This window comes from Papaver somniferum, chromosome 7 (genome assembly GCF_003573695.1).
Source record: "Papaver somniferum cultivar HN1 chromosome 7, ASM357369v1, whole genome shotgun sequence".
NCBI lineage: Eukaryota > Viridiplantae > Streptophyta > Magnoliopsida > Ranunculales > Papaveraceae > Papaver > Papaver somniferum.
The window spans coordinates 76,582,288-76,607,257 of NC_039364.1; the positions used below are offsets into that span (position 1 = coordinate 76,582,288).

At 36.9% G+C, this 24,970-nt stretch overlaps 1 protein-coding gene across 1 annotated transcript; it reads right to left on the bottom strand.

The window, feature by feature from the left end:
* Positions 1–10,561: 10,561 nt before the first annotated feature.
* On the bottom strand, positions 10,562–14,769 carry LOC113297673 (pyridoxal reductase, chloroplastic). The gene is given in 10 exon segments (XM_026546232.1): positions 10,562–10,735; positions 10,861–11,046; positions 11,458–11,551; positions 11,770–11,921; positions 12,388–12,489; positions 12,661–12,784; positions 13,001–13,094; positions 13,501–13,538; positions 13,540–13,727; positions 14,750–14,769. Coding segments are annotated over 8 exon segments (972 nt in total). The 5' UTR covers positions 13,722–13,727; positions 14,750–14,769; the 3' UTR covers positions 10,562–10,735.
* Positions 14,770–24,970: the final 10,201 nt, after the last annotated feature.

A 24,970-nucleotide genomic window follows, 5' to 3' on the forward strand; every position in this document is an offset into this window, starting at 1 on the left:
ATATGCATCATGATCATAACAGAATTAAATCGAAATATTATTCATCAGGATTGAAATACTAACATTAAATTATGCATCATAATCAAATAATAGATTAAACCGACCATAGAATTAAAATCAGAAAGTGAGTGTGCAATGTCCAATTACACTTCTTTTAATTAGAACAATCTTAATCATAGTTCAAAAGAAAAGAAAAATAAAAACCAACAGTAATTATAATTTACAATTCCATCTTAAAATTCATAATTCAGTTCTATGAAATTATAGATGCTAACCGATTTTCAGTGCTTCCTCTTCCCCGATAAAGATATCATGTCCAATAGCCAAATGCAAAATCGTTAGTTGAAAATCGTAGCGGAGGTATTAAAGCATAATATTAAGAAACACTTTTTAGAGAAAGAAAACGAAAACGATAACATTAGCAGAAAGTAAAATCAACGGATTTCCATATTATTTTTCTTAATATCTTCTGTTCCATGGTAAAAAAGATTAAAAAAAAATTATTCCTAAAAAAAAATGTAAAGGGTAAATATATCAAAAATATCGTAGTTGCCCAAAATTGTTAAAAATAATGCAATTGAAGAATATTAATTGATATTATTTCCGAAATATCGACTTCTATTCATGGAATTTCTAGGCTTGGTCGAATACTATATAAATCACTCGGACAAAGGAAAACTTTAATCATATTTTTCTTCTTTTACGGTTTCATTGTTTTGTGTTCTTCCTTCACTTTATATTTTGTGTTGCTTTTGTTTTATAGTTGATGGTGATATATTCTCGCAGGATAGTATGAAACGATTATATGGAAACACGTTCACTTTTGAGGTGATGAACTTTTTTCTTTCTTATCTGTAGTATTTAGACCTAATGTTTCACTTTTTTTTTTTGTGTTGTTGTGTGATCAATCAGATCAGACAAAGGCAGTCCTTCAATCGTTCACATGGTTGTTTCTTCTTCTTCTTCTTCTTCTTCTTCTTCTTCTTCTTCTTCTTCTTCTTCTTCTTCTTCTTCTTCTTCTTCTTCTATGGTTTTATATTTTTTGGTTGTTTTTGTTTTGCAGTTGATGGTGATATATCCTCGTAGCAAATAATTATATGATTAAATGGAATATTTTGGTTCACTTTTGAGGTGATAACCTTTTTCCTTACCTACTTCACAGTTTCTTTGTTGTTGCATAGTCTATCAGATCAGACAACTTTATTATGAAACCATTGTTGTTGTTTTTCAAGATACGGTTTTATTGTTTTGTTGTTGTTTTTTTCGGTAAGTTTGTATTTTTGTTTTTGATATAGGGTTGTTGGTGATCATTCCGCACAGTGAAGAATAAAACCATGAAATTGAATATTATGGTTAACTTTTGTTTAAGTACATGGATGAGGTGATGAGCTTCTTTTTCATTTTATTCTATCTTTTTTTTTTATAACAAAGTACCTTTTCATTAATAGAATTTCAAGGATATAATGGGTTTAAGATCGAAAATAAGAAAATACAAAGAAGCATGCCGTAAAAGTACAAGTCCGAGAAATCCGACAAGAGAAATAGAAGGATTACCGATGTAGACCAAATACAAGTATGAATGAGAACCGAATAAATCATAGGAGTGATGGTTTTTCTCGGAAATTAAATTCCAACCATTAAAATTGTTTTTCTTCTTAGAAAGATGTGCTCCCAAAGTAGAAGTGATTTGCTCAAATCTCTTAAACCTAGTCATGAAGCTTCCGTCGTTAAAAATAATGTTGATAAAGTTTCCGTCGCCGGATAATTCAAGGATGAAGATTCCAGCGAAGATTCCGTCGCCGGAGACAACAAAGATGATGGTTTCATCGTTGGAGAGCTTTTATAGTGATCTATATACCCAATAAAGTAACCAAGAATATCTATTAAAGCCAAGATAAACCTCTACAGAAGAGGAGACAAAACCACCATCATGGTGTAAATAAGAAAACATAATAAAACTAATGCAAAACTTAAATCTAAGCTAAGAAAACAATAAAGATTGAAAAAACCTGCTCAGATCCATCCCTAAACGGTCTAGATCTGAGCGGGAAGATTTTGCCGGCGGTATGGTTTTTTCTCTCCTGTTAGAAGAGGTGATAGAGAGGAGAGAAAAACTTTAGATTTTTTTCTCTCCGGTAGGGTTTTGTCATTTTATTCCATCACTATCTTTGTTTCTTTCTTTATTTTTATGGTTCCTATGATTTTATCCCCCTGCTTCACTTGTTATTGTTGTTGTGTGACTGCAATACATGGACGTGGTAATGATTTTCATTTTTTAATATCCTTTTGCGGGTTAGTTTGTTTTTAATTTTTTGGCTTATGATTTTCTATGATCCCATCCTCCAATCAGTGGATGAAGTGATGCAGGCTAAGTGCTGAATTTTCTTTTGCTCATTATAATCAGAATCCCATGTCCAGATTAATAGGCTTACTAATTCAATAATGTTGTGAAGAACACCTTCCACCAGTTTGGTTGAGAAAGCTCTGCGTGGCAGTTACAGGCTTGTGTGTGGTTCTCATGCACAGATGAATGATATCTGCAGTCAATCATTCTTTTTAAGTTTCCGCTGTCTTGCACATTGTATTATACAGATAGGGCTATATTTGAGTTTCAAACTCAATCATACAAGGGTGTTTGTATCATATTTGAACGATCGGTTGCAGTGAATTATCCATGACTCATGAGCTGGAATTCAATAACTTCCGCCGATCTCCTTTGAAAACCAACACTGGATTTGCACAAGCATGTCAAGTTGATGGTGATATATCCTCGCAGCAAACTATGTTTTGATATTGATTATGGCCGATTTCTAAGTTAGTGATGTTTTGATATGCAATATACTTTTTATACAAAAATATCGCTGCAGCTAAAATCAGTGATATGAGAATAATATACTAATATATTTTTTATCCAAAATTATTAAAGTTTTGTAACTTTTAGGAAATAAAAATAATCTTATTATTTTTCTTAAATTTTGTTTATAGAAATCTCAAATTATATTTAAAAACAAACTAATTAAAGGATCATTTTACAAAGCTTTTGGTTGGTAACCTAGCAACAAGCTGGGCTCCAACACCTTTTTGAATAGCAACGCCTAATCTATGAAAAATAAAGCTACCAAAACCACTACTAGCGTCGTTAATAACTAAACAATTCTTCAGACGCTTGAAAAAACACAAAGTATCCTCACCCAACTCTCCTAGAGTATAGAAAGCCAAAACACTCAATCCATGGCCATGTGAAATACACTTGTCCAAGTACTTAGAGTGTTTACGTGAAACCGCATTAGATATAGCTTTCCCTGGGACGAAAGAGAGAATTCCATCACCTGTGAAGGGCGAAACACCTGTGACATCCATACAAACATCCTTTCCGTCTTCCCAGTTAAGCACAAGAATATCAGCAGGTTTCAGCTCTTTGTCATCATTCGTCAGAAATCCCAAAGAAACTTCCTTACGAGCAGGCACACTAGCTTTGAGAAAATGTCGACGACTACATCACGAACAATATCATGTCGAAACTTGGGGCCTATATCCTTAGCACAATGAAGTGCATGATCACCAAAGATGTCCATGGAAAATAAATAAATTAGTTATGGCCAATTTCTATTATTGATCTTTTGATATGCAATATATTTTTTTATTGACAAAAATAAACCGAAAAACAAATGGGTTAACCAAAAATGTAAAGTTATAGATAAAATTTATTATCCTTATTCTCTGTGATACTGTTAATTTCATATAGGATCGCATGATAAAGACACTCAATTTCTTTTTTTTTTTGGACGAAAATGTTGCAACTTGCAACAAATAAAATGTATGTCCAAACACATAAAAACGTTCGATGTTATTAGATATGGAATCATATTATATCTGACTTTATTTAGGGGAATATGTGGATACAGTGTCTCTCTATATAAAGCATTTGACGCAAAAGGCAACCTAGTTATCCACGATGCTACTCTTCCTGTATTTTTTTGTTCTTGAAATTTATGATTTTTTTGTCTAATCTAATTTGGCTTTTTGGTTTGCAGGTACCTCGATCATGATCCCGTGATAAACTTTTCTTGCAACCGGTGATATGTCAAGCAATATTAAGGTATAAACTATTAATTACTCTTGCAAAAAAACACCATGTTTGTTTTTTGATCCTCAAGTCTTATAGATGCATCAAGACGCGGATTGTTTTCTAATCTGCACGTCTTATCGATGCATCAAGACGAATTGACAATAAATCAAAATATGATTCCAACTCTTATTATTGTTTATTTATGTAATCGATCAAGGCAGAGATGTTGTTGTACTTCTCACTATATTGACAATATATCAAAATATGCGATGATCATAAGTACTGATTTGAGGTATATTTCATGATTTGTATAATTTTTTGTGGGTAGGCATTGTATTTTGTAGGTATTAAAAGTAGTATAGCCGATGGAATTGTTGCTTTTCTCTTTAGAAATCAGCTTGGGTAAGTCAAAAATAACATTTTTAGAGTTCCTCTCGCAGCTTTCTATATAAAACGTGTGAGCAGAATCAAGAACTCATTTCTTTGTCTGTTCGGTGATTTGTAATTTTTTGTTTTCGATTTTTTTTTGACAGGGTCTACCGATGTGACATAATTTTTCTATCCGACCAAATGTCGTTTGTTTCAAGAGATCGTGGAAAGTGCATTCATATGATATTAAGATCACCACAAGAAGTACAAACGATTGGCGCGGCTTCTCTTCTTCGATAACAGCTCGATTTTTTTTTTTTTTTTACTATCGTTTCTAAATTCTCATTCTATAGTTGAAAAGGTATTAGGATTTTGTTATTATTGTTTTGATCATAACTTTTTTTCTTTTGTAGGAGTAGTTCTTTACGAAAAATAGACGAGTTTTGTGCACTAATTGTTGTACTGATGCTCACATTAATTTATTGCATAATCCTTGGTTTTCGTTAGTTTTACAAACGTCATAGAAAGGGCATTTGATTGATGCTGCTTCCCTCCCTCAAAGAATCTCTGGTAATTTTTATTGTACGGATCTTATTGATAATGAATGAACGAGTTAGAGGAGCCATTACTAAGTACTGAGGAGTTTCTCTTATCGTCCTGAAAAAAATTTCTTCATGGGTCGTGCTATCCCGCGCGGCTCCTTGTAACTCAGTTGTAAGCTAGGAGGTTCTTAGCCATTAGATGATAATATATAACAACTTTTAGTCGTTGATGAAAAATGTAAAGTTATCTATCACATTAATTTTTTTTTTTTTTTTAAAAAGCTAGTTTTAATTTTAATTAAACCTTTGTAACATCGTACTTAGTTGGCATCCAAGCAACAAGCTGGGCGCCAATCCCTTTTTGAATAGCAACATCCAATTTATGAAAATAAAACTAACTAAACCACTACCGGCACCACATTAATTATAAGGAAGCCTAATATTTAATTAAGGAAAATGAAAACCATCCCCATATATTCTTGTATTTCATTACAGTACCTTTTTCCTAAAAATGAATATGTGAATTTTTGAATGGAAGATGGAGTTCTGCTCCTTCGATGGTGAAAGAGAAAGACCGAAAAACTTGCCCATACTTGTTATCGATCAATCGCTCGAAGCAGTTCTCCGTTACAAGATTAGATCCATATGTTGTTCATTATTTTTGCTGTTTACCTCTTTTTTTTCTTCTTAATATCCTTGATTTTCTAATTTGATTCCAAGTTTGTTATTCTTGGTGATACCAAACCTATCTCCGTCGTACTTGAATCTCAACGACCTGTTAAAAACACACATCAAAAATCAACCTGGTTTCATGAATTAGGTCAATTCTTGGCTTTAATTCTAATTTTTGATTGCTGATTTTTGCATGATTCATCTTTATCATTCAAAGAATTTGGAACAACAATCAATTCTGATAATGGAAATGTTTGGTTATTGTGGACTGAAAATTGGAAATTTTTTCCAACAACCAACGGAAACTGTTTGTAGATGAGGAACTTTAAGTCCAATTTTTGATGAAACTCCGCAATAATAATCTTCTTGTGTATTTGCTTCATCAAGCTAGGATTAACTTGTAAATGTGAAATAAATGTAAGGATCTATTAACAGTTGTAACTTTGACCAAAAATAAGAAAACGAGAAATCTGTACATCGGACAGCTAAGAACCCGCTAGCTTATAACTGAGTTATAAGAAGCCGCGCGGGACAGCATTTCTCTTTCTTCATTTTGTTCTTAGAAGTAAAAAGAAATGTTATCATCATCTTTGCTTTACCGTGAATACCTCAGTAAACATTATATTAAGATTTTCAGGTGATAAACATAATCTTCCCAGCGGATTTAGAACTCTAATGACGCAATACATGATTAAGGGATGTGTTAATATCTTAGAAAAACATCCGATCATTATTCTTCTTCTAAAATAAAAAATGTAAAATTTTCTGAGAAGCCAGTATTTGATAATGTCATTGCGTAATAGATTGTACATATAAAAGAATGGCAACATATAGAAATTGTAGTGAACCTTTACAAAAAAAAACAATTTGAAAAATCAAGGTTCATTACATCTATTTTTGTGTTTTTCTCCTGTAGGTTGAGATGCAGTAACAAGTTTTCTTTTTGGAACTTGGCAGAGAAATTCATGCCGACCAATAACTTTGTACATACTTTGCAGGTAGCGTATACATGGAAGGACACAGTAACTGACTGCAGAAATAATTGTTGATGTGGGGAACCCAAAAATCCAAGTGAAGAATTCCAGTAAGTATTGCCTCTTTTATTTGCCGATCTAAGAATTACAATTTTTGTCGGACAAAATCAATTTATGGGCCCTTGCAAGGTTTAACATTTCACATTCTGTTCATGCATGGGACGAGATCAATTCGCTAACTCATCATCTTCTTCTTCTTTTTTCATCAAGCTTGCTGGAACAATTGTCATACCCGAAAATCCTGCAGCTCGGAATACGACCAAGGGTAGTGAGAAAACTTTACTGCACAAAATTTTTTACTGCAAATGATTATCCGAAAACATGTCCCTCTCCATGTGCTAATTTCGAATTAAGTATTTTTAGGTAGTGAAAAAACGTTTGTCTGGCAAGGTCCAGAATATCAACAAGGCATATCTCATTTCAAGTTTTCATGCAAGAGATCTGAAATACCATGTTTTAGTGAATCGAGAGATGTTGCAAAATTAAACCCGACAAATATCTAAAACTTTGTTTCTAGAAGAACCTAATTTGGTTTTGGAGCAACACCTTTAATTGTGGACGCATAATATAACAGTCTTTTTTTTCTTTTTTGTGTTGCACCTGTTTCTCTACAACAAGCACATAATCTATGGCTAACAACAACGTTATGCTATCAGTCACTTCAATTCACATGCAGTTGAGAAATGATTTTCTGTCCAGTTTCCATGAAATCCATGAAAGCATTTTGTTGAAAAATATTGAGCTTTATAGAAATATGTAGGGATGTTTAGTTATGTTCAAGAATTTTGTGATTTTACATTTTAGGGTTTATTAGCCAGAGCGCTACAGGCTACAGCCGCTTCCTTTGTATGCAGCACAATCTAAATAAGCACTAATATAGAATTTGGAAGCGGCTAAGCGTCAATGTAGTTTAATACTTTTGGAGATCGGTGATTGAAATTGTAACCGTAGATTAATTAAGATGATATTAGTTGGGTTCTTCTAGCTCATGGGTATCGTCTAGCAACCATACAGTACTTCTACTATTTGGATAATTCTTTCAAGTTAAGTGAAGTGACCAATATGAAAATTGTGATGAATTGCCATGATTATGAGTATGTGATTTATCATTCTATAATATCAAGACCTCTTAAAGAATCTTAGGGAAAGATATATATCTAATTTTAATCATTTTCTTTTTTTTTCTCTTTATTTCGTCTCAGTTTTTGTACGCAGAAGACTATATATTTAAGTCTATTGACACTATGAAGCATTTATGTAGTATGTATTTCATTTAGTTATGTTTTGTTACTGAAGTTGTCAAGTAGGACACGGCATATGACACCATCTAGGACTCAACTCAATCTAGCTAATTCAAACGGACCAAATGGTTCAAGTTAAATGAAGTTAAAATGGGTCTCATTCACAAGAGTTTTTGGCGTACGACAGCTATTTCACCTATCCATGAAAAATTTGATCACCATTTAACATTATCCATTCTTATGATTCTCATTGCTTTTCTTTGAGGAACCTTAATTACTGGGAACCGGGAAGCTACTATTTTTTGTATACACAAAATCCTCGGTGCACAATTTTACCAACACAGCAGAAATTGTGATTTCCCTACAAATTTTTGGTGTGCGCAATTTTTTTAATTTTGGGCTGTTTTTCTCAATCGATGAGTTAACTTTACAGCCAAACTGTACATATCAATGAAATCCTTGAACTTTCATCAACAATAGTATTTGTTTGAATTCTTCACTAAACCATATAGATGTTACTACTCCTTGGGATCCTCAGATCTCTGATTATCTTCAGAGAGCGCCTGATAATTTAGTATCCCGACATAAGACTACAAGATTTGCATAGGGCGGGTGCATAATTATGCGCGTAGCATGTCCTTCCCCATAATTATGGCAAGTCTATTGATCGATCAAGATGGCCCCGACCTTGGTGCCATCAATGAGAAAAAAAAGCCCCAATAGTATTTAAAGAGAGGAAAAGATAGGTATAAATCCTATAAATCCTTCCATAACCACAAGATTACCATAAAATTAAGGAATTTTATACTATAAATCCTTATTTCTTCGAAAGTTTCTAAAGTTTAGTTTATAAAATAACAACTAAATACATATCGTTTGGTTCATCTTCCTTCTTCATTGTTGTAGGAGATTCTTTTACCTTTTCCTGGCATTTGATCTTCGAGAACAAAATTTGCCCCATAGAACTTTTGTTTTGGATTCACCTCTTTAATCTTTAGTCACTTAAATGATCTTTGCCGATCAGATAAAAAAATATGATTTGACCAGTAATTAGTTTTATGAGTTTACTTTGTGTTTCTCTTGATTATCATACTACTTACTAAAACGGCTTCTTTTAGCCAGTAGCTGAATATGAGAAGTGTTATTGATCTTCTCACAAACAGTCCAAAATGGTTAGGCTTGGTTAGTAGCGGTTGGAGGTTTGATATCACAAGATGGCATCACCTGACATACTTATTTATCGAACTTTTCTGCACATTAGTGGGACAAATTTTATGGGAACTATTAGAGTGTAGTTGGATTATTCATAATGTTTAATTCAGAGTAGTTTTACATTTTTCCGGGTATACAAACATGTTTTCCTTACTATTTTTTCTTTTTATATTTTTTGAAGGGTACATCGTCATTTAGTCATGTTTGTTTGAAAGAGGGAACTTCTTTTAGGAGATCTAATGTGAATTTTGACATAGTTTATTAGGCCAGAATAAACACTTCGTAAGTAGTGATCCATAATGTTGCGTCTTGCGTGTACTTTATAAATGTTAGGCATGTCGCCATGCATGTCGGTGGATTAACATTCTGCAGCGCTGCGTATAATGTCCTAGCATTATCATGCAACCTTCAAATTTTAGCATCTTTTGTAATTGTAAGAAAAATTGGTCATAAGATTTTTTTTTTGAAGCATGGTTATAAGGATATGTCGAGGTATAACAGACATTCAAAATATAACTAAGAGTTACAAACAAAACAAAAGAGTCTATTCTAACTTTTAACAAAAAACTTAAAAATTATATCTATGTTTCTGAAAAAGAGTTAGTATCATTTTAGGCTAATAGAGATAGTATTATTTGTGTATATAAATATTTGTAATCAAAAGTGATTGACGAGATTTGGAAATCTTAGTTGGAGAAGCAAATATATTTCTCGTAGGAATGGTGAGCCTTCTTTGTGTAATCAATTAGCATGCATATTTACTGATGTGCACATGTTTAAGTAATCAATTAGCATTTTCCAAACATTTTTTCGTTGTTATTTTCTATTGCATTGGTTGGTTCATTGAAAAATCTATTAGTTTTTCGGGTCACGAGCTTATTGAATGTTTAATTGATTTTTATTTAATATAACTTGTTTTTAATAAAATTAGTTTCAAAACATGGGTCAGATAATTCATAGTATATGAAAACAGACCCGTGCATCGCACGGGTGTAAAACTAGGTATTAATGTATTGAAATTTGATTTTCTTTTTTCCCATTGAATTCGCCATTGTTGCGCCTGAAAAACTCATTGTCGGCATGGTAAAGGTATGAATACTATGCCGGCAGGGACGAAATCGGCATGGTATTCATACTTTCACCATGCCGATACACAATATCTCCCAATTATGAAATTGTCAGTACACTGCCGGCATAGAAAGATCATTATCGAGCATGCCGACACATGACGCAAGATTTTACCTGACTGCCAAAATTGCAGTTGATAAACACAGGAAAAGTATATTGCATATCAAAGCATCACCGATTTTACCTGACTGCCAAAGTTGCAGTTGATAAACACAGGAATCGTTCCACGCATCGACAAAAAATTGGCAATGTCGCTTATCTTCCGGCATATGTTTATTTGAAAGTTTTTTTTCGCTCCTTCTCAGGATAGGTAATGAATATGCTGATATGATAGTTGATGCGACGAGGATATCTAACATCCTCCTTTGACTTTGTTCTACCAACATGGCCGTGGACTTTTTTGTGCGACGAATTGGTTTTTGAGGAATCAGGTTGAAGTGGCATGAACAACAGATGCATACAAAACTTCTGCATAGAAATCAATTTTGTTAATACATTACATATAGTTCAGATCTGTAATACTAGTTTGCAAATAGTGTGCAGATAGTGATACACTTAAAACTGAAAGAAATATTTTCAACAAGAATTTATACTCATGGTGTCTGAAAGACATTTTGGATCATCTTGCTGGGAGATTCTTGAGCAGCATATTCCAATTGAAGCAATTCATCGGAACTTAGACGCCAACCTAAGGCGCCTAGATTCTCTTTCACTTGTTTCACCGTCTTCCCTCCGGGTATCGGCACTGTACCCTTGCAGATACACCAATTTATCGCAACCTGCTCTAGAAAATACAAATTGGAAGTTGCATCTTTGGGGTAACAAGTTAGAAGATGTAAACAAGCAAGTATGAGTTTTCTGTCCTGATGACACTATAAGCTGTAAATAACACATAATTTTTGTAAGAATAGCGTGCCTAACAATTGCAACTTTAGGTCTGTTCAAGACTCAAGTGCTAAAACACTTGCCTACTCATGTCCAACCCGCTTTACTTGTTCACAATGCTTCATCTTCATTAATAAACACAAGTTTTTCATTCTTATACCCAGTACTCAATGCTACTGTAGTAACTATACCAAGCTGAAGTGGTTGGTCATGGGTGCAGAACGTTTTTACTTAACAGATACACACGACTGAGACACCTGATAAAATAACTACTTGAACTAGAAAATAAGACTTCGAACACATACTTGAGGTATGGTCTTGCCTCTCCTTTTCGCAATTTCTCTTAGTGAACGCAGCAGTGGTTCCAAACCAGGAAGAATTTGTCTGAACAGCAAACCTCTGCAACAGAAAGGAAAGAGAAGGAAAGAATCAAGAAAACAGAAACCACGGAAAAGAGAGGCCTGGAAATACAAAAATGGCATGTAGGTTTTTCTTTTGAATAATAAAAAATAATAACAAAAAAATGTAGGTTTTTCTTTTAGCTGATCCAGTGTCTCTAAAATTTAAAAATTTAGACGTGAGATAGTAAGTTTTTTAGAGCAAGGAAAACTGATTACCGTGGCCCATTTGGAAGGTTGGACAGAGTGTATTTCCCAGTAAGCATTCCAATCCCCAGAGGACTATATGAAATCAAGCGGATATCTAAAGAATCACAAATTTCCTTAATCTCCATCTGGTCTCTCCCAATACTCAGCAAAGAAAATTGCACCTGCAATTAGACTAAAGAGTCTTAACTGCAAAGTCTCAATCAGCCCAAAAACTATGTCATATTATGAACAATTATCATAAAACTAGGTTTTTAGGCATACAAGGCCAAAACCAAATGGTAAAGAATTTGGCCACACCTTCATGATCTTTAGTACTTTTGGTAAGATTTAAACTAGAAAACTCATGGTTCTTCATTTTTCTGCAATAGATAGTACACCACATTTGTTATATTCTTTATCCGGTAATTATTTTAGCACATGTTATCTTTATTCAAGATAGTTCCTGGCAAATACCCACAAGCACTGAAGTAAAAGAAAGAAAGAAAAAAGGATGCAAGAAAGTTAATCCACTTTGAAGAAATTGACTGTGTGAGTCTAGTGAATTTCCTTGTGGTATCATTTGACACATGCACTGAAGGAAAAGAAATAAGCAAGTAAAGCAACTAACTGTGAAAAGACAGGTTGTACCTGAGATGAGCATAGGGGAACACCTCGCGAGTTAAGGTATTTGTGGATCTTTACAAGTTGTTTTGGTCCATAATTGCTCACACCAACAGCTCGAACTAAACCCTACATAATCATTTACAGTCATTAGACATTATTTAACAGTTTCACAATGATTTTACTATTTTAGCAAAGTTGAGAGGATTATTAACGAAAGAAAAGCTCAACGTGAGGCTCCTCACTTTTTTAATTTACAATATATTTCTAATATTCGAAACATTAGGTAAGAAAGGGCACCTTCTCATACATTGCAACGAGACCATCCCAAAGAGCCATCCCCTGTAAAGGAGCATAGTTTGCTGTTGACCAGTGCAACTGTCCTATCCCAATCTGTTCAATTTCCATTCGGTCCAATGATGCCCTGGAAACAATTTTGTTTACAGATTAATAACTCATACCAAGAAATATTTCCTGACCATGAAAATCAGGGAATGAAGTGTCTAATAACTAGTCAATCAACATCAAACAGAGTTTAGTTTAAATCGAGATTAGAAGGTGAACTAAACTGTGTAGTTCACAATGGGAAAGAAGACCAAATGGTATAAAGAAAGTCAATATATAAGTATAGAGAGCATACTTGCAAGCTTTTACGAACTGTCCAGATGTTAGGCGCCATGGATATGGAGCAAATTTTGTAGCAATCACAATGTCATCTCGTACTCGGCTTTGCCCTGATTAATATGCATCACATGTATTTCAAAATAAATGGGATTACAAAACCTTCAACAGAAACCTTTACATAAACTCTCATTCTTGTAATTAAGCTTTCCTGATCAGCAACTGTAGGAGCGAGACCTGATTTGTCTTTAAGCTTTGCATTCAAAGATTTCAGGGTAACTCACATCAGTTATCAATGCGAGTGCTACGTATTAAAATTGGGTTGTAATGCAATAGACCCACAACTACGTAACTAGCTCTCAACAAATTCGGGAATTTGAAGCGAAGTGTATTTATTGTCATATTAATTTAAGTTCACTCAAGTCTGACATGTATATCTGCTATATACCCCCATGTTATACGAAATGCTAATCAACTATCTCAGTTAGTGTTGAGATAACTAAGTTAAGAAAGATTGACCTTTGAACTCTTGGAGGAATTTGCCGAGAAGCTTTTCGCTGTCCATTTAGCCTACCAGTCCCATAAGAATCAGCCGTGTCAAACAGATTGATACCATTCTCGACTGCTAAGTTAAATGTCGCTTGAAGGTCATCATCCATAGCTTCCTGATATCCCCATAGTAACTGGTTTCCCCAAGCCCAGGTTCCAAACCCCATCGGGGAAACAGTCAATGGACCCATTTTAACCTGCCAAGGGAGCATGTTTTATTAGATGATAACTTTTGCTAACAGCGGAACTAGAAACGCCACTGGCTAGTGCTAGTTGTAGCTTTAAGTAGATAGATACCTTTTCCCAGGCCAAAATGGAGGTCCTAGCCGAGGAATTTTGATTTGTGTCAAGGAAGAAAATGGAAGGGTATTTTCATTTGTAGCACGGCTACTTATAATATATTTGTTGGATGTTGCGGTTAAGAGAGCCATATTGCTATAATCCTCTCCCTGCAGTTGGGAACTAGGTGGGTAAGATCTTGTTACACATCATTCGGGATTGCTCACCATGATAATATTGTACATTATCTGAAATTATAAGTTCATGTTATGTATTATCTATATTTTTTCTTTGATAATTCCACATTTAAATATCTATGTTTGGAAAAGAAATAATGTTCACAGGATCAATCTAATTGAGTTTTACTTGTTTCACTTGAGCAAATAATCAAAGCCAATGGATAGCTCGATTAAGAGAATAAATAGTACCAACCAATATAATGAGCAACAAGAGTTAAGTTGAACACATGTTTGAACTGTAATACTTAGAAAGATGAGATCACTAAAAGTATTACCAGAAACATTTAAGTTCGGAGTAGTTGAGCAAGACGGATCAAAACATAAAATTAGCTCAACGTACGAAGACAGCTACTTAAGCAAAGGAGTGTCATCTTTTCGACCCAAGAAATCGTAAGTGGCAACTAATAATAAGTATCCAGCAGATTATGAGAAACAACATTAAAAACACTCAAATTTGCAACTCGCATAACCCTTACGTCTTTATTGTCGCCTAATGCAGAATTAGCAATTTCACTTCCAAGTTACCAATAAAGTACAAACAAAATCTAAAAGGGTAAGGAGAATAGTGAAAGTCTGTAATACATGATCTTTGTTAAACTGAAGTATCTAAAACTATCTAGAATCAGCCAACAGGATAAAGTGGGGAACATAAAAAGGTAATAAGAACCTATAAATGAAAGACTGTTTCTAAAACAACATACCTGATAAAATATTCTGCAGAAGTAAGAGACTACGGTGTCCTGAGGATCATGAGATCATGATGCAATCAGAGATATGTGCAGCGGAGGGATCTTATATGGATAAAATGTGTGTAGATTCTGTGGACCTATTTTTCAACAGTATGTCAACCGGACCTCCCATCAGTGAAATTTGGGAGAAAATTACAGTTTTATCGTAAAACAACCCAAAACCACGCGACATTAATGTTATTAATATACTGCATTTTGGTTGACCTTGCACAGATATCCCCGAGGATTTAGTGTCAACTTGAGGGATCCAGATCGTCTGTGCCACTGCTTGTGTGTGCCATATGTGCCACACCAATAGAATGACGCCACATCATTCCTCTCATTAACCATGACTAACTAACTAACTAGATTTTCTATATATAACAGCAGTCATTTAGGAAAGATAATCAATTATGGACTAAAAAAGAGATTACCAGTATATAGAAAATCTATTTAGTTAGTCATGGTTAATGAGAGGAATGATGTGGCGTCATTCTATTGGTGTGGCACATAGGGCACACACAAGCAGTGGCACAGACGATCTCGACCCCAACTTGAGAAAGTTGCTTCCATTTTTTTGGGAACATTCTTTAAATACGCCTCAAAATTCGTCCCTTAAAATATACTCTTATTCAATTTTTAAAAATACTCATACCTTCTAAAAAGTGGAAGGTATATTTCCACTGGCACAAGTTGCTGACAGAGGTGGACGCAACTTTATACAAATTGCTTCCAAAAAGTGGAAGCAACTTTTTCAAGTTGACTCCAAAAAAATTATTTTTTACCCCTCAGGAATATTTGTGCAAGGTCAACAAAAATGGAGGGTGTTTGTAACATTTCCACTTTTTTTTCTTCCAGGTGGTATCTATGATGGACAAAGGACTGCGAGATCTTCTCTAAGTTGGACGATAAAGATTATGTTATGGCCCGCTCTAAGCTAACCATAAGTCAAAAGCAGGTATAACTCGATAGAATCAAGGATTGTATAATCTGACCACACTAAAAACTGGGTGCTATATGGTCAAAAGCGGGTATGAAACACTAATCAGACAGGAGCAAAGCACTCAAACAAGTCTGGCACCGAATATAGGAGCACATGCTTCAGAAGCAACAAACCAGGAGAACATCGTGACAACGAAAAGGATTTGGCAAGCAAACTTTCCACCAAAGATCAGACTATTCCTATGGAAAGTCAGCGACAACCGGTTACCAACTTTTGGAGCTCCTTATACTAGGGAAATCATCGACCATAATGTGTGCCCACTTTATAACAACGAACCAAAATCAAATCAACATTTTTTATTTGCATGCAAACACGCAAAGGAAACTTGGAAGCTCATGGGAAAACATCTACAATCAACTGGAGGAACTAGGGAGTGCAACCCATACAACAACATCATTCTTCCACCACACCTATTACCAAACATGATAGCACAAGCGGCTATTTCAAACCAAGGAAGCAACAACTTACAACGGGCAGGATACAACGACAATTAACATGAATATCAATCGAGGGGCCAATGGACTTCAACAATTTCATCAAATTATCACAAAACAAGCAAACCTTCACTTTATCTTGTTTCACATTATGGAATATCTGGTAGGCGAGGAATATAAGGGTATACAACCAGAGCCGATCTTTTGCCTAGGCCCTGTGCGGAAAGTTAAGGTCAAATATATTATTTTGATAATTTTACAACAACAATAAGCAAAAAATGTCAATAATTTGCAAAATTATAGACAATGATGCACTAGATAAAACATTAAGTTAAGCGGGAGCAGTAACCCTCTTTGTTAATGTCTACCTACAAGAACAAGAATACCCGAAAGAAACTCAAAACATATAGCCATGATTATACCAATATGGTAATAAAGATACCTAAGTATAATCAGGGACTGATAAATAAGAAAACCATTCAATGGCATAGTGGATCGATGTACTTTAACATCTTGCCCAAGGTCACACGTTCGAGCTATTGCAAAAGAAAATTATTTTTTCAAAAATTTCCCCCCCTCAAATGTTAGAATGGGCTTGGAGGGGGAGTAAGTGTACATCGTTGAAAAAAAAGGCCCTCTATAGAGCTGGGCCCTGTGCGGTCGCACGGCCTCAGGCCCGACTCTGTATACAACAAAACAATTCAGACAACAACACGGACTTTTTAGATAGCTTTACTGCTGACTCAAGAATACTTACGAGCCCACAAGCATATCAATTCCATACAATTGTCATACAGTCATCTTGCAGCAGCACCACCACCAACAACAAATGTCGTCAAAAAGAATAAGGTGGGTGGAATGGAATCCACCACCTTCCAACTGGCTAAAGATAAACATTGACGGAGAAAGTAGAGGGATACTAGGTGCTACACAAGAAATGACGGGGACGGGATGGATCTGAAAATGTACATGGCCAAGTGGTGATGACAATGTTAACACCAATTGGAACGGTTTCAGCACTTCTGGCTGAAACATGTGCGCTCCTACTAGCAGTTAAAATGGAAACGGTACAATGTTGGTTTGAAACAGATTCGATAGCTCTGCTGAAGTTGATCGAAAAAGTAGATACGAAGACACCGTGGATCATTCGCTACATGATATCGGAAATCCAACATTACCTACAATCAATAGAAGAATGTAGGATCGCACATGCATATCGAGAGGCAAATCAGGGCGCAGATGGATTAGCGAACCTTGCAATAGAAAAATAACTACAACAACAGGGAATGCGTAGTACTTATATCTGGGATACATGCCCAAAATTCCTAAATGTAATTGTAATGAATGATTCGATGGGGCGTTTATATCCCAAAGAAGTTCCTATTTAATTAAAGCAACTTTTCTTTCAAAAAATAATAAAAAAAAAAGTTAAAGGTCGTGTTGCGACTATTTTCCCCATCCAAGTTCTCGACGCCGGGTTGACTTTCAAGGAGGACGATCAGGATCAACCGCAGCCCGGAATACCGAACAATGTCACACGTCTCCAAACTTTAAAGATGATCTATAACGTCCAGGTAAAACGAAGCCTCCCTTTGTTAGGATTTTTCATAGACCGTCGGACCCTACTCTGGACCCGATCACATAGCACCGATATTGATAATGTCCCCAACTTGACCATCTGTTGCAGCAGGTGTGGGGTTTTAATCGAAAAGGCCTCGGTGCGATGTAAGGAGATGCACAAGCTTATTAGGCACCACATGTACTCCTCTTATTACATGTGGGACTATCCTAGCCATACATATGTCGTTTATATCGCGCCACATACTCCAACAATCTCTACCTTGGCGAGATTAAACCACCTCACCGATCCAATCATACTCCACCATATGATTACCGTCCGTATATGCTACCTATCGAACATGATTATTGTCACTACGCTCCCCTGGAATTCCACTCCACCTTGAGTTAATGGGGGATGTCCACTAACTCCACTTTGAGCATTGCCTTGTCCACCGAGAACCCTGCTCCACCTGAGTTAATGGGTGCGGCACTAACTCCACCTTAGAAACAGCTCTACCTTGGTCCTTGTCTGCTCCACCTTGAGTTTGACTCCACCTGCGCCCTAAACCGGGTGACATCTACAACCACTTCTCTTGTTCGAACAACAACCCAACCATAGGCTCTGATACCAGTTGTTAGGATTTTTTACGGACCGCCGGACCCTACTGCGGACCCGATCACATAGCACAGATACCGATACTGTCCCCAACTTGTCCACCTTTTCCAGCAGGTGTGTGGTTTGAATCGAAAAAGCTTCGATGTTATGTAAGGATATGCCCAAGCTTATTAGGCACCACATGTACTCCTCTTATTCCATGTGGGACTATCTTAACTATACATATGTGGTTTATATCGCACCACATACTCCAACACCCTTTTGTTTAGCCATCAATCGAAAATATTTTTCCTCATACTATTGATGATTTTAGGTTACACTCGCTTCTCTGTTTTTACAAAGTCGATTCCTTTTTAAATCTGGACTGGTCCCGGGGTTTTTCTGCATTTGCGGTTTCCTCGTTAACAAAATTTCTGGTGTTTGTGTTATTTATTTTCCTCATTATATTATTTATCTTTATAATTGAAATATCACAGGTTCTACGTAAATCAATTCAAGTAGATAAGTCCATTGCAATTGTTGGATACGACTTAATTGATCTTGGATATTGATTTTTGGAATCGTCCAAGTACTCTCGCGGAATAATCAGGTTCACGGACTTGTCTCTGTTTACATACTGATTGTGAGAGAAAGAGATATAAGCTCTTCATATAATTCCTGATTGAGATTCATTAAGTTGTAACTATCGAAATTGTATTCGATTTTAGTCTGTATAGGTTTGAAAAAGCGGGGGTCTAACAACCACACCCAATATTTCGCTTATCAATATGTATGGACTAACTCCAATATACATTTAAGAGAATCAACTAGACAGTCAAACTCAATCTTAATAAAAGTATATCAAAGAGTTATATCTCTCTTTCTCGATTCAATACCTACTCAAGCAAATAGAAATCTGCGAGTCTAATTGAATACAAGAGAAATCACTTGAACAGTACTAAAGACCAATGTTCAAGTATCAATCAATTTCAATCAACAACCAAAGGTTGGATTTCCCAATTGATTGATCCAACGCACAACCTATGATATTTCAATTATATAACAAAATATAATGCGGAAAAGAAATAACACAGACACCAGAAGGTTTGTTAACGAGGAAACCGCAAATGCAGAAAACTCCGGGACCTAGTCCAGATTGAACACACACTGTATTAAGCCGCTACAGGCACTAGCCTACTACAAACTAACTTCGGTCTGGACTGTAGTTGAACCCAAATCAATCTCACACTGATACAAGGTACAGTTGCGCTCCTTATGTCTCTGATCCCAGCAGGATACTACGCACTTGATTCCCTTAGCTGATCTCACCCACAACTAAGAGTTGCTATGACCCAAAGTCGAAGACTTTAATAAACAAATCTGTATCACACAGAAAAGTCTCCGGTAATAGATAAATCTGTCTCCCATAGAAATACCTACGAGTTTTTGTTCCGTCTTTTGATAAATCAAGGTGAACATGAACCAATTGATAACCCGGACTTATATTCCCGAAGAACAACCTAGTATTATCAATCACCTCACAATAATCTTAATTGACTAGCGAAAGAAGATATTGAGGAATCACAAATGATGAGACGAAGATGTTTGTGACGTCTTTTATATCTTTCCTATCGGAGAAATCAATCTCAAGCCAATCTTACGATTGTACTTAGTACGATAGAAACAACAAGATCAGATCACACAACTACAAGAAAAGTAGTATTAGTCTGGATTCACACTCCCAATGAAGTCTTCAAGTCGTTAACCTATAGGGTCTAGGTAGAAACCCAAGGTTAAAGGACAATCGACTGTGACTACTCGTTTTCCCGTAGTCTACGTAATGTATACAACTCATAGAATCAGATGCTAAGTAGTATCGATACCTCTGTTGAACTGATAATGCTAAGTAGTAAAAGATATTAAAGATCACAATAATAACAAAGAACTCAAATATAATGTAAGCTTATAAGTTATCATGAGACACAAGAGATTACGTGGTTCGACATTTGTCTACGTCCACGGGGTAATGAGTGATTGTTTTGTATTAAGTATGATGGTTACAAAGATCTTAAATGCTTCCCAAAGTAATAGAGAGAACTCAAGTTAAAGTAAATACTTAAGTTCTAAACATTAAAGAGCTATAAGCTTAAGACTATATCTTCTCTCCTAGATATTAAATGCCCTTATTTTGTTGGCGAGGCTTGGTATTTATAGCCCCTTCTGCTCCAGGTATATCTTTGCTGCCTTTGGGTCCATCGTTTGCTGATATACCTTTCGTACACATTTACCTTCGTTCACCGCACGCCTTATCCAGTCGAACCTTGCCACCTCAGCTGACCCACGTTCCTTCGGGAACCCCCAACCTTAGTATAGGTTGTACCTTCGTTCACCGCCAGCTTCTACCAGTCGGGTTCTGCCACATAATCTCTCCCCACGTGCTTTGGTTATGCGTGCAGATAGGGGATTTGAGCATTTAATGCTGATAAGATATCCCATCTACCTTTGTCCCTTCGCCAGCTGCCTCCTTGTAGACTAGGCTTTTACTCTTCTGATATCAACCGTAGAGGCATCCTTCCTTGGGACGAGATAAAGTAGATCTACGAAGGTATAGTTTGTAACTCAGGCTTCTCTGTATAGCGAGGGCTACACGGTTAACTTCTGAATGCGGCTACTAAGATCGTGACACGTGCCCTGCAGAATATTGGTATTCACAGTTTGCCCCTTTTCTTTCATATTCTACCGTTTAGTAGGATTGGAAGAAAACTTCCGTTACGCCGCCATTTTGCACATACCGAATGGGTGGTCCCTTCATGTCCCTTCATGCAATAACTTCCCCTTGAATTTCGGGACATCCAAAATTTTGGATTCTTTAGCCGCCTATAAGAAGGAAAAAAAGAAAAGGAATTTTCATTAATTTCTTTTATTTTTCGTCGAATTGTCGCTCTCCATCTCTTTCACTGAGATTTTTCTCCTGCTACTAACTGCCCCATCTTCTCTTTGATTTCTCGAGACTCGGATTCAGCCTCTGGTTATACAAGTAAGTGATACTTTCTTTCCATTGTTGCCTTCATATTTCTTCACGCATGATTCTATTTCTCCTCTTTTAATTGTTTGGTGTTGTTGTGGTGCTTGCATGTAAGAATTGTAGTTCCCTTCCCTTTGTTCATGTTGTATGAGAACCTGGGTTTCATCCTGTTTCGCATTTTGATGATAATTCTGCCATGATCGTTCTTCGTCTGCATCTTTGATTATGTGATGAATGATCTTCGATTTTTCCCTATGACGGGTTTAAATTTGCTTCCCTTGGTTGGTTTAGTAAAACCCATGCCCAAAGTATGCTGGTTTTCCCCCCAATTTGCTTTTTAGTCGACTGTGATTTTCCATCCGCCATTTATGATAAACTGTTTTCCCTGTTGATGTTAGGACATATGAGACTTCCGAAGAAACCTACGCGCAAGGGTCCGAGGACCTCTTCGTCAACTGATCCGCCTCCACGGATGGATCATCCTGATGCTACGTCGTCTCTGCCTCCTGAGGACACTGAGATACCTGCTGGTACGGATGTGGCTATGATTCCTGAGGATGCTGAGGATCCTGGGGTTGAAGAAGTTGTTGTTGAGGACCTTCCGCCTCCTCCTCCTCATTATGAGCTTCATAGGCTTCAATTGCGTGACAAGGATAGCTTTGCTCATCTGTCCATAGTCGATATCACCAAGTCTTTTCGTCTTCATAAGTTCGAGATCTCCTTTGTCGATGGTCCTGATGTTCTCACCGAGTCCTTGATCCAGAGTTTTTCTTATGATGAAAATAACCTCCTAATTAGTGTTGGTCAGTTGGCTGCTGGTATGCTCTTTCCTTTGTTCAGTAGAAAGGATCCCTTCTACTACGACGTCTTGTCTTCCAGGGATGACCCGGTAAATAAGACTCAGGTCTGAGGAGTTATGCAGTATACTGGAAATTTTTGGCGTGCCCTTCGCGAAAGCTGGTACCGTAGCAAGGGTAAAACAACCCTGGAGTCCTATGATCCCTTTGCTGAGGGGAGATCTAAGCAAGAGGATTATACCCTCGCCAAATTCAATGCTACGTATGTTGAAGCTATCCAGAAGAGTAATCTTCTTCCTTGGAGTGTTGGCCCTCGTCGTACCCATGTTACTTCCAGAAAAATCCGGGAAGGCCATAGCCTTCGTCTATTGGAGGAGATTAATAAGACTGGTTTTACTGTCATCCCTTACTCTACCAAGCTACATATGTCGAAGTATGATCGCTTTCGTCTTGACCATGATGATCGCTGGGCCCGTACCTCTCTTCGTGTGGTGGGTCCCTGGGCATATGGTTTTACTGCTGATGATCCTCACGTTCCCCGCACAACTTTCGCTATACCCCGGAAGTATGATGGATATCAGCCTTGGGTCTTCAACCTTGATGCTTCTCACGAGGTACCTTCGTTTCTTCTTGAAGATTTTTGCTTTAATAACTTTGCTTGATTTTCTGATGGATTTCTTTTGTAGTCTGCCCTTACTGTCCCTGCTTTGTTTGCTGGAACTGGTCCGGCTCTGCTGGTAACTCCGTGGCTACCAGGACTAGGAAGAGGAAGGCTTCAGTTGACACAGCTACACCAACACCTGTGGAGGTAAGGATTACTATCATACCTTTGTGCTTGTAAGTTCCTTAGTATCTTGCCCCTGATCCTTAGCTGTCGCATGTGTTCTTCTATAGTCTTCCAAGAGGAAGGGCAAGTTGAAGGCTGTGATTGATCTTGAAGCTTCGGAAGAGGATCCCAAGGCTGCCGAGAGGGTTCCGGAGGATGAAGTCATGGGGGATATTGAGGATACCGGCCTCAGCCTTCATTTGGATGATATTGAGGAAGATTTTTCCAAGGATATCCTCAGTCATGTTCGTGCTGGTTCAGTGGAGGGTGAGAATCTCCTTGCTGGTAGTGGTGCTCAGTTGATCAACCCTGTTAGCATTGAAGTTCCTGTTCCTACTTCGTCTTTGAAGATTCCTTCGTTTTTTGCCCCTAGCAGAACATTGCATGTTGTCTCGGCTACTGCTGAAGCTGCCGTCGTAGCCTCCAAGAGCCTTCCTTCATCTCCTGCTACTTCGCTTCAGTCTAGTGGTTCATTTGCAAAAGTTGTTACCCCCGTGGTGAGGTTAGTAGTTCAGACTCTCAGCCGAAGAAGAAGGTTGTGATTTCACTAGCTAGCTTCTCCTTCAATGCTACACCAACTTCATTGGGGATCGCTCAGTCTGTTTCTACTGCCCCTGTTAGCAAAGTTGTTGGACCTCCGCCTTCATCACCAGATTGGACTAGACTGGGTAAGCTTCCTTCTGCTGGTGATATGTACTTAGGCGGTGCTCATGCTTTCTGAAAAAGCGGGGGGTCTAACAACACCACCCAATATTTCTCTTAGAAATCTGTATGGACTAACTCCGAAATACTTTGCTAGAGAATCAACTAGACAGTCAGACTCAATCTAGATAAAAGTATCTCAAGGAGTTAATATCTCTCTCTTGATTTGATTTTTACTCAAGCTAAAACCAATAGCGAGTCTTTATCAAATACAAGGAATACTTGGACGGTACCAAAGACCAATGTCCAAGGATCAATCAATATCAATCAACAACCAAAGGTTTGATTTCCAATTGATGATCACGAACGCACAACCTATATTATTTCAATTATATAAAATACAATGCGGAAAAGAAATAACACAGACGCCAGAAATTTTGTTAACGAGGAAACCGCAAATGCAGAAAAACCCCGGGACCTAGTCCATATTGAATACACACTGTATTAAGCCGCTACAGACACTAGCCTACTGCAAACTAACTTCGGACTGGACTATATTTGAACCCCAATCAGTCTCCCAACGATTCAAGGTACAGTTGCACTCCTACGTCTCTGATCCCAGCAGGATACTGCGCGCTTGATTCCCTTAGCTGATCTCACCCACAACCAAGAGTTGTTGCAACCCAAAATCGCAGACTTGATAATAAACAAAACTGTCTCACACAGAAAAGTCTATCAAAGGATAAATCTGTCTCCCGCAGAAAACTCTAGTTTTGTTCCGTCTTTTGATAAATCAAGGTGAACAGGAACCAATTGATAATCTGGTCTTATATTCCCGAAGAACAGCCTAGATTAATCAATCACCTCTTCTACAATCCTTCCTGACTACACAAACAGATTGTCGAGGAATCAGAAACAGTGAGAAAGAGATGTTTGTGACTTATTTATCTTGTCTATCGGAGAAGTCTCACGATCTCAAGTCAAACAATCCATTGTACTCGTACGATAGAAGATGCAAGATCAGATCACACAACTACGATAAAGTAGTATTGGTCTGGCTTCCCAATCCCAGTGAAGTCTTTAAGTCGTTAATCTGATTTTAGAGAAGAAAATCAAAGGTTAATGGAGATCGACTCTAGCGGGCGCACTAGTAGCACACAGACATGTGGGGATTAGTTTTGCACAATGCTAGATGTCTCCTTTTATATAGCCTTCAAATAAGGGTTTTGCCTTAGTTACAAAGAAATCCTTATTCCTTGTTAGATGAAAACCTGATTAAGATTCAAGCTAATGTTTCTCAGCCGTTAGATCG